The sequence below is a fragment of the Vulpes lagopus genome, chromosome 11, assembly GCF_018345385.1.
Source record: "Vulpes lagopus strain Blue_001 chromosome 11, ASM1834538v1, whole genome shotgun sequence".
In the NCBI taxonomy this organism is placed as follows: domain Eukaryota; kingdom Metazoa; phylum Chordata; class Mammalia; order Carnivora; family Canidae; genus Vulpes; species Vulpes lagopus.
The window spans coordinates 73,481,738-73,491,829 of record NC_054834.1 but is presented as its reverse complement, the minus strand read 5'-3'; the positions used below and the strand labels follow the sequence as shown (position 1 = coordinate 73,491,829).

The 10,092-nt window shown below is 58.6% G+C and overlaps 1 protein-coding gene across 1 annotated transcript; it reads right to left on the bottom strand.

Moving 5' to 3' along the window:
• Positions 1 to 472: 472 nt before the first annotated feature.
• ACY3 (aminoacylase 3) lies at positions 473 to 8,775 on the bottom strand. The gene is given in 12 exon segments (XM_041722441.1): positions 473 to 488; positions 1,256 to 1,570; positions 1,872 to 1,902; positions 4,334 to 4,526; positions 6,638 to 6,691; positions 6,694 to 6,767; positions 6,938 to 6,990; positions 6,992 to 7,041; positions 7,149 to 7,245; positions 7,487 to 7,708; positions 8,571 to 8,631; positions 8,634 to 8,775. Coding segments are annotated over 12 exon segments (1,308 nt in total).
• Positions 8,776 to 10,092: the final 1,317 nt, after the last annotated feature.

Below are 10,092 nucleotides of genomic sequence, written 5' to 3'. Positions count from 1 at the left end.
AGCATGGTGGTTGCCAGGGGCGGAGACCACGGGAGGGAGAGTGAGCATTGAATGCGGACAGAGTTGCAGTTTTGCAAGATGCAAAAGTTCTAGAGGTGGATGGAGGTGATGAGTGCACAGCATGTGAATGTACTTAGCGCCATCAGAATGTCCACTTAAAAAATGGCTAGAATGGAAATTTTTATGTTCTGTACCTTTTACCACAATATAAAAATTAAAACCAGAAAAAAAAATCCTGAAAAACAGACTATTAGTCTGTAGCAGCCCCCAAAGGGCCTAGAGCCTGGTAAAACTGAGATCCCCTGGGCAGATGTGGATTTTGGTGTTGGATGGATGGACAGACAGATGGGTGGAAGGAGATTCCTGGGGTGGTATACGTGTCATGAGCTAACAGTTGGGCAGTGCCTGGCCAGGGCTGGCTCACAGTAGGTGCCTCATCTGAGTGGGGGGCTCAGGGCTGGTGGCCCCATATTTAGCAGCCCTGAGGACTGCAAATGAAAGGTGACACCTCACTAAAGCCGCCAGGAGTTAGGCAGTCTGGGAGTGGGTGGGTCTCTCTGAGAGGGGATGGGCCACACTAGGTGTGCTCCCCCAGAAGGGCATGAAAGGAGGATGGGTTGATGGCCCCCACCACCCGGACCAGGCCATCAGACAGGCCCATTGTTCAGCTGCCCTGTGCAGATCCACCATCCACGTAGCTAGCGCCAGCTCCAGGATCCTGTGGGTCCCCAAGGGAGAGCTCATGGCTTCTCCGGGCCTGGGGCCTTTGCAGGCTGGTCACCCATCCCCTGCCCCTCTAGGTCAACGTGCTACCCCTGAGTGTGCTCGGGAACCCAGGAAGGGCCTGTCCCTTCCCTTGGGGTCAGGATTTGACAATTTCCCACAAGCATGGAGTCAGGTCTGAAGGGGAAGTTAGAGGTTTCTTGTCTGGCCCCCCACCTCGATACTCAATGGGTGAGGCCCAGAGAGGGGAGGGGACAGGCTCAGGGTCATCCATGCCTAAGGAGGCTTTCCCTTTCCGGAAATGACTCATTACCCCACCTGTCAGTACCCCCCATATTTGTACCCGGGTGAGCCCATCAACCCTGCCCTGGTGGGATCTGAGACTCAATGTGGGGAGCCCCTGCCCCATCCTCCTACCTAGAACCTGGGCCTAGTGGGGTTTCTTTGGTCCCCACACCCGGTCCCTGCCCTGCCCCGTTCACCCTGGAGCCTGAGCCCAGCCACCGGGCCACCTTGGCTGCCTGCACCATACCTGCCATGGGGACAGCCTGGACGTTGGTTCCCGGAGGAGGGCCGGCTGCCGCTGCAACCCAAGGGGGCCCTGCCCGCTGGGAGGATGGTCAGCCCCTCCTGGTGTCCCGGCCCAATCAGCAGCACAGCTCCGTTCTGCAAGACCGTCCTTCCCTCCAAGCGATCACTCAGGTCCCGCTTCTCCACCGGAGCCAGGAACCGGGTCTCCGCGGAGGGGGCCCCCGATTCTGGGGGTATGCAGGGCCCCTTGTCCAAGCCCCACTCAGAATGGACTGCACGAGGCTGCTGGCTGGGCTTGTCCAGCTCCAGGCGTGTGCTGTGTGGGAGGAGGGCAGGTGGGAAGAAGGCTCTGACGTTGCAAAGCCTCCTCTCCCCCTCCCGGCCCTCTCTCCCAGCTCCCTTCGTTCCCCAGCTCGGAGACCCCCAGCCCTCCCAATCAATGGACCCAGGCGCAGGGTGGGGGCCCATCTTGAGGACCTGCTGGGGCCCAGGCCCTGTGACAGGAGGGGCTCAGTCCCTACAGGGCCTGGGGGCAGCTGGGGAGGCCTCGGGAGCCACAGGAGCTTGAGGGCTGGATGGCAGAGGTGGTGCCCTCTCACTGGGACCCCATCCCTGACCTGGGGCTGCTGGTGTGGCGTGGCAGGGAAACTGGGGCAGCAAACACAAGGGGGCAGCACCAGCAAGTGCTGGCAGAGGCGGAGCCCCTGGACTGGGTGGCAGGAAGCTGGGGCTTGCCCATGCTCTGACTCATGAGCTGTGCAATGCTGCTGGATTCCTGACAGTCTCTGTGCCTCGGTTTCCCCAACTGTAGTAAGTGCATACTCTCTCCTATCTGGGATGGACAGTGGTGAGCTGTTTCTATCCTGACTGACAGTGCCTGCGTAGTCCCCACAGGGTGGGAGCCCGGCCCAGGTCAGGGGTCACCGGAGCAGGTGTCTGCTCTGCCCAAGGTCTGTGTGCTCTATCTAGCCTGACCAGGCACCTTCTCCAGGCTGCCCCTGCTTGTCTGGGCTGGCCATTAGGGGACACACAGATCACTGGTCAGGAAGGCAAGAGGGGCGGGGCTACCCCAAAACTGGTTGCTATCAATTGATAATGCTGTTTGGCCATTTCATCCCTGCCATATGGCCCAGGGAGGGTTATCAGGCTATACCCCAAGCTAGCCCTCTCTGGGAGTGGGTATTCCAGCCCCCAGGGCAGCACTAGGCGACAGTACCTCAGCTGTGCTCTGCATACTTGACTTGGGTCCCCAAGGTAGGCTAAACAGCCCCCCAACACATCTCCACTGGGGACGTGGGGCAGGCAGAGGCCCATACCTGGGAGTGGGCATGGAGGGACCAAGGGTCAGAGGGGCTGCTTTTCTCCACGATGACACCCCAGCTCCCCCTGGAGCCTCATGCCAGGGGGTAGACCTCTCCTCCCTTCAGCTTAGGGATGCCCCTGCCTTGGTCTCCTACACCCCAGATCCCTGCCTGCTGAGCTGGGAGAGGTGGGTGGACCCTTGGTGCAGAGCCATGCCCAGTTTTGGAGTTTGCTCTGGGGCAAGATCGGGGTGGGGGGTGTGGTTCTCTGTGCTTGTGAGGGTCCCAACAGCATTCAGGGGCCACCCAGTGGGGTGTGGCCAGCCATGCCGCACTGTCCCAGGATCCACGGTGGGGCCAGTGGGAGAGGGGAGAGATAGTGGAGGGGCTTGGGAGATTCGCACCAGTCCTGGGGGGCACCCCCTCAGCCGAGGCTCCCAGGAGTGGGCTGGCCCGGGGTTCTGGAGGCTACTGATTGTGTGTGTGTGTGTGTGTGTGTGTGTTGTATGCGTGTGTGTGCGTGCTTGCATGCAGCTCTGATCTGTGTGATGGGAAACACCCCCTCACAGTATTTGAGCACACTGACATGCCGACCCACATGCACACAGATGAGCTCTAGGCCTGATGCCCATAATTACTCGTGTGCACACATGCACAAGCTCCTGTGTGCATGGATATACATGATCTCTCTTGCACATACACCATGCACACAGGCGCGCCCCTCTGCACAACCTCCTCTCTGGCTGGCTTGCCCTTCCTGCCGGAGGCGCCTGCTGGCCCCCCTGCCCCCTCATCCATCTTGCCTGCCAGCCTGTCCCTGGTGTCCCCGTATCCTTCACACCTTCTCATCTCACTGCTCAATAGCAGGAGGCCACATGGCAGCTATGGCCGCAGGGAGATGGATGGGCCAGGCAGGGGTGCAGAGGGGCTGGGGAGTGATATCGCCCATGCACAGAGCTCTGGCCCCCCCCAGGCACCCTGTGAGGCTCAGGTTTCTGTGGAAGCTGTCAAGTTGTGCCATTTGGCCTGCGTGGACGCCCTGCAGAGTGCCTGGATCAGGACTGAGGGGACCCCAGCAGCAGACCTTGTGCCTGCTTCCTCCTGGGGTGCTGAGTAGTTCCAGCCTCCCTGGTCGGACTTCCCCTACCCCTGGATGGGCTATCCCACCCCTTCCCCAGCCCTGACACCCCCTGAGCCCTCATGGGCACATTGCACATTGGAAATGCACGTCTGGGCTGTGTGCCCAGCCACATAGAGATCCCCCCAGAAGGATGCCCAAGGTACTGAAGCTCTTGGAACGCATGTGTGTGACTTGCTAAAGGTCACACACACACAACACCCAGGCAGGCACACGCATGGTCACCCACACATGTGTGCATGCATACACATGGGCACATGCTTCTGCCCTCTCAGACTGACTCTCTGGCCCTGGTGGGTTGGTGGGGGGGGGGGCTCTATTGTCTCCAGCACAGTTTTTCTACAAGTGGGATCCTCCCCCTGGAACCACCCTGGGGTAGACCTGCCCCAGATCCTGAGGTCACAGAGGGACCATGCAGGACAGAGGATATGAATAATTAACCCCACACATCTTCCATTTTATAGAGAAACTGAAGCACAGAGGTATGGGGCATAGCAAGAAACATGGTATTATAGCGGGTGGCAAAGGGGGCCCCTGGACTCAGGACTGTGGCTCAGGACACATTGTTCGGATGGGAGAGCTGAGGCTGGGTGGATCTGGGTGGGGGTTAGGGCCCTGAGGTGGAGGTGAGGGCCAGCACCGGCAGGGCAGGCACAGAGTGGGAGCTTCTCAATCTGGATGACAGCCATGCCGTTCTCATAGTAGGCGGCCTCATTGATGAACACGGGGTACACAGTGGACTCCCCCTCAGAGAGCACATCTTCATCACTGAACATCTGGAAGATGGGCATCCCGGGCAGCAGCGGCTGGGAGTCTTGGGCCTGGGAAGAGAGCTGCAGACCAAGGTTGCTGGGGCCCACCTCTGCCCTGACCACTGGGGGTGTGTGACCCCAGCAGGCACTGCCCAAGGAGCCTCTCAATTATGGCCTTACCCAGTCACTGCTCTACTTCCTCAGTTGATGCCACACGCTGTCTGCTGAGATGCCAACTGGCTCTGTGTTTAGAAATGGAGACGCAAGTTGCCTTAGAATGACAGTTGCCATTGCGGAAGTGTAGCCTAGCGTTAAGGGCATAGATAGTAAAGCCTGGGTTCAAATCCTTGCTAGCTATGTGACCTTGGGCAAGTCACTTAACCTCTCCCTTCCTCAGCTTCCTTGTCTGTAAAATTGGAACTATAATATCTTCTCCTATCACCCTGAGGTTTCAATTATACAACTAACAGTGTCTGACACATAGTAAATATAATATAAAAGTTTATCATAGTTTTAAATTGTGGGAGAAATCAGGGGCACTTGGGTGGTGCAGTTGGTTAAGTGGCCAGCTCTTGGTTTGGACTCAGGTCATGATCTCAGGGCCTTGAGATGGAGCCCCACATCAGGCTCCGCCCTCAACATGGAGTGGGCTTGAGTTTCTCTCCCTCTGCCCCACCCACTTGTGCTGTCTCTCACTCTCAAATAAGTAAAAAATAAAAATTGGGGCGCCTGAGTGGCTCAGTGGTTAAGCATCTGCCTTAGGCTCAGGGCATGATCCAAGAGTCCTGGGATCGAGTCCCACATCCGGCTCCCTGCCTGGAGCCTGCTTCTCCCTCTGCCTATGTCTCTGCCTCTCTCTGTGTGTCTCACATGAATAAATAAATTTTAAAAATCTTTAAAAATAAATAATAACAAATAATAAAAATAAATTATTGTGGAAGAAATCACTCACAATAATTGCCACGGCTTAGCGTCTTCCAGGAAGATAGCCCCAGCCCTAAACACTGAAAAGATGGTGCCCAGCCCACCACAACGCTGTTACAAGTAAGAGAACACCTCAAAATAAAACACGAAGCTGTAATAAGAGCAAAAAAATCCAAGTTCTGATTTTTCCTTACAATTGTTAACTTGGTTCTTTGAACAATTTTTGAATGTTTGACAAACAATGTCAAATTCTTTGCAATATTTCTTTCTCTTTTGTGCCTAGCTCTGCTGTGCCCTCAGCACATACCGGGTCAGCTTGCTGGGTCACCCCCAGGCCAGGCCATTCCCAGGGCTGGGGGCTCGGCTGACCTGAGGAGCGGGTGGGTGGCTGTCCCCTGCAGGGATGGACGGGGCAGTGGAGGAAGGAGGTGGAGGCCCCTGGGACAGAGACCCACCCTTGCAGAGGTATTACATTTGGTCATCTGTGATACTGAGGGGGTTCCCACTGGCTGGAGAGGGCCCCGCTGGCCCACAAGGACTCCTCTTTGAAGGAGGGCTCGTGGCTCCCCACGGGGCTCAGGGGCAGGTCTCTGTGGCGGCCTGGGGAGGGCTGGTGCCAACAGAGTATGTGCCCGCCCCCAGGCCTCTCCCGCCCCCCAAGTCCAGTTGGGGAAACAGTTACTAAAGAAGCTAGGGCTGGGCCCCCAGCGTGGCAGCCCTGCCGCCTGGACACTGCAGGACACGAGGGCCCCGGGGGCGGGGAGCTTGCACCTTGCCCTACAGCGACCCCACGTGGCGGCAGGCAGAGCCGGTGGGCGGCGCGCTCTGCCCCATCTCCTCCTCCCTCCCGGGGTCGCGGCAGGATTGTCAGATCCCCGCAACATTGGGACGGGAGGTCTGCAGGACTTGCTCGATTCCCTAACCTGCAGAAGGACGCTCGAGGAATTAATTGGGAAACAGAGAGGGTTCCGTATTTGTGCCTCCAAGCAGGTGAACTGGGCGGTGGCCGCCCCACAGCCTCGCCCTCCGCCTTCTGCGGCCTCCGGGAGGCTCATCCAGGCTTTGGGGACCCCCCCCCCGCCCGCTGCAGGCGCTGTGCAGATCCCTGTGGCCCCAGGGCCAGGCTGGTTGTGGGCTTCCTGGGAGGCAGTAGGGGCAGGGCATGTTCTGATCCCAATGACCCTGTGGGAGGCACCTGGGGTCCCTCCCTCTGGGGCTGTTTCCTCTGATACCCAAGCTGTGACCCAGGAGTCTCCCCACCACAGCACACACCCCAGCAGCTGAGGATGCGCAGTGCCTGCCAGGTCCCCAGACTCGGTGCGCATGCGAAATCCACGCTGCCCACGGTTCTGTTTGCTTCCATCTCAAAAGCAGGAAAGGCCATGCTTGTGCCCAAGACTGGATGTGTGAGTCTGTCCCTCCCTCCAGGCCCAGGGCAGAAAGGGCCGTGGGGGCCACCCAGGGCTGGTGGGTGGTCTCAGCCCAAACGTGAACCTGGCTCCCTAGCCCCTGGGCCTGGCCTTCGCCTCTCTAGGCTTCAGTTTCTCCCCAAATCCCAACAGTCTCACCCTGATTGAAGAGCTCAATAAAGTCCAGGACTTCGGCGACCAGGGTCCTCATGGTCTGCCTGCAGCGGGCCCTGAGGCTGGGGTCCCAGCTCCAGGGCTGGGGACTGGGAGGGGAGGGCTCAGGAGGGTGTCCCAGAGAGGAGGGCTCTGACCCCCAGGCCCTGACCTTGCCCATCATCTGGCCTCGCCCTTCTAGGCCCCGGCCCCTCACCCAGTTATCCTGAGGTCCCAGCCCACCCATTACTTCCTTGGGTGTAACTCTTCTCCCCTGGCAGCTGGTACAGAAAGACTGAGCAGGAGTCCTGCCGCTGAGGGGCAACGGAGGTGTGCAGAGCCCCAGGCCACCTTGGGAGGCTTGGGGAGGCCATGGAGGGAGCACTGGGGCACCACCCACCACAGCCCAGCTTTCTCCACCCTCTGGCAAAAGCGGGGAAGGAAGGGACCAGAGGGCTTGAAGCATCTACAGGTGGCAGGCCCCCAGCGAAGGAAGCCCAGGGAAGGGAAACCAAGCTGAGGAGGCACTGGATGCCCCCTACCCCCATCCCTCACTTTGTCCTCTGAGGGGGTAGGGCCACCAGAAGGTAGTGGCACAGGTGCATGGCAGAGACCTTGTGGACAGCTTCTGTGATGAGACAGGTGCCCATGCTGACCGCAGTGGTGTGTGGATCAAGGGCAAAGTTGATCGCCCTGCCTGAGGCCTTGGGACCCAGTAGCTGGCTCGGCTCTCAGGCCCTTGTCACCTTGTATGGGTCATCTGGGTTGGCCCTGGCACTGCAGCAGCAGGAATGGGGTATCACTGTCTCTCAGTCTCGGTTAGTGATCAGGGGTTTAATGGGAGGAGAGCCTCACGCTGCCCGCAGAAGTGAAGCCTCCGAGACCCTGCAGGAGAGACAGAGCAGCTCGCTCAAGGGCTCTTCTTTTGTGCCTGCTTAGGCCCCTCGCTGGCTCCCCTCTGGCCCTGTCAAGTCCAAACCCTCAGCCCAGCCCTACCTGCCTGCCCACCCGCCTCATCAGTTCTCACTCCAGCCACACTTCCAGGCCTTTGCACATGCTGGGCCCTTCCCTGGAATCTCCTCTTCTCTCTCCATCTAGTTAACTTCTACTCACCCTTTGGAGCTTGGCTGAGATACCATCTCCTCCAGGAAGCCTTCCCTGCCTACCCTTTGGTCACATTAGATGCTTCATGTTGCCTCCACCCCTACATTTAGCTTCCTAGGTTGTTGTTCCTGGGTTCTTCCTCTGTCTCCCCCAGTAGGCTGGGGATAACTCCTTGGGCTTATATCCCTATTTCTTCACCTGAGCTGGACAAAGTCTGGCTCAGAGATGGGGCTCAGCAAATATCTACTGGAGGATGGTGTGAACAGTAGTTGGGGCACAAGACAGGCAAATACAGCCTGTGGGTTGATCTGAGGCAAACCTTGGGTGTGCGGAACTCAGGAGGTCAGAGTGGGCTTCCTGGAAGAGGTAACATTAGTGTGGATCTCTCTGAACTGGAAAGGGAAGAATGAGCATCTCAGGTAGAGGGTGGAACCTGGTGGCTGAAGGGGACCATCTGAGATGGGGACTTCAGTGCCAGGCTGAGGAGCTGGGCCAGCCCGGTAGGCAGGGCTCCCCAGTGGTGAGGACCGTCCACTTGAGGAAGGTGCTGGTGAAGGTACACCTGAGGTCATGGCCCATGTATCAGAGGCAGGCAGTGTGGCCACCGGGTTCACCAGCACAGGCCCGGTGGAGAAGCCAAGTCTCTTGAGCTCCCCCAGGGCTAGCAGCCTGTGCTGGGTCACACCTCTGAGTCTCAGGAAGCAGGGGGGTCCCCAGCCCTGGGCAGCTCTGACACCCATCCCTGACAAGCTGATCCAGTGCCTTCTCTTCCAGGGCTTTGGCTCCTGCCTGTGGAATGGGAATGAGGCTCTCTCCCAGCCTGGGCAGATATGAGGAGTGAAGGAGCAAAAGGCACAGTCACATGGGCTGGGAAGACACTTAAGCACAGCGGACCTAGGCATGGCCAAGGGCAGAGGCATTGTGAGGGGTAATGGGTCCCACTGCTTCACTACAGCTGGGGAAACTGAGGCCCAGAGTTCCTCCATCACCCCAGGACCACACTGCCCCCTTCCCTCCCGCTGGCCTGGTGTCCTGAGGTAGGGGTCCACATGTAAGCCTCGGGGCGACAGGACTCTGGGCAGCTAACAAGGAGAGGCTTCCATCACACCCCCAAGGTTGTGATAGAGCCCTGGGAAGTTCTGGGACTTGTGTGCCCAGGGGGCATCGGTCCCCAGTGCTGGTACAACTTCCGAGGGAGTCTGGGTTCCACTGTGTCCCAGAATGGGGGCCCCTGGACCTCAGACACACGTGGTCCCATTTAACCCTCACGCCACTTCTAAGAGGGGAGTGGGAACCCCGTTGTAGAAGAGAAGGGAACGGAGTACCAGAGAAGAGGAGGGACAAACCCGGAGCACCTGGTACCGAGGTGAAGTGGAGACTTATGAACCCAGCTTTCTAGAAGGGGAGCTGCTGCAAGAGGGTGGGAGAGGCAGCACCTAAGGGGAGGTGGGGACAGGGCAGGGGTAGAGGGAGGGTGTGGGGGCAGAGGAAGCAGCTGAGCCAAGGACTGGAGGAGTTCAAGCTTCTCTGAACAGTTCTGCGTTACTGGATCATAAAAAGAAGGACAAAGTTTTGTTCCGTGTTTGGATGACCCCGTGTCCGGGACTGGGCCTGCTCAGCCATGCCCGAGAGTGGGGGAACAGGCTGGAACCAGGCAGGGTGGAGGCAACAGGGAATGCTTGTCGCATCTTATGGCCTCTCCTGAGGGCCTTCCCAGGCTAGAAGTGGAAAGCTCCCAGCAGGCTCTTGCAGATAGGATGCAACCATGAGACGCGGCTCCACCAGTTAGAGGCTGCCGGAGTCGCATTCTGGAACTGCTCTCCCCACGGGGGTCCCCCGGAGCCACATTTCCCTTGGAGACTTTGTGCCCTTTCTGAACCACAGCGACCGAATGGCCGAGAGGGCAAATAAGGGAATAAGACTGGTTGGTGAGGGCAGCAAAATCCCCCGAGTCTTCAGTGAGCTATCTCTTCTGTTCTCTGCTCACCGGCCCCTGTGGCTGTGGCTCGGAGACCCTGTGATGCTTCTCCATCTCTCTGACTTCCTTCTCTGTCCAG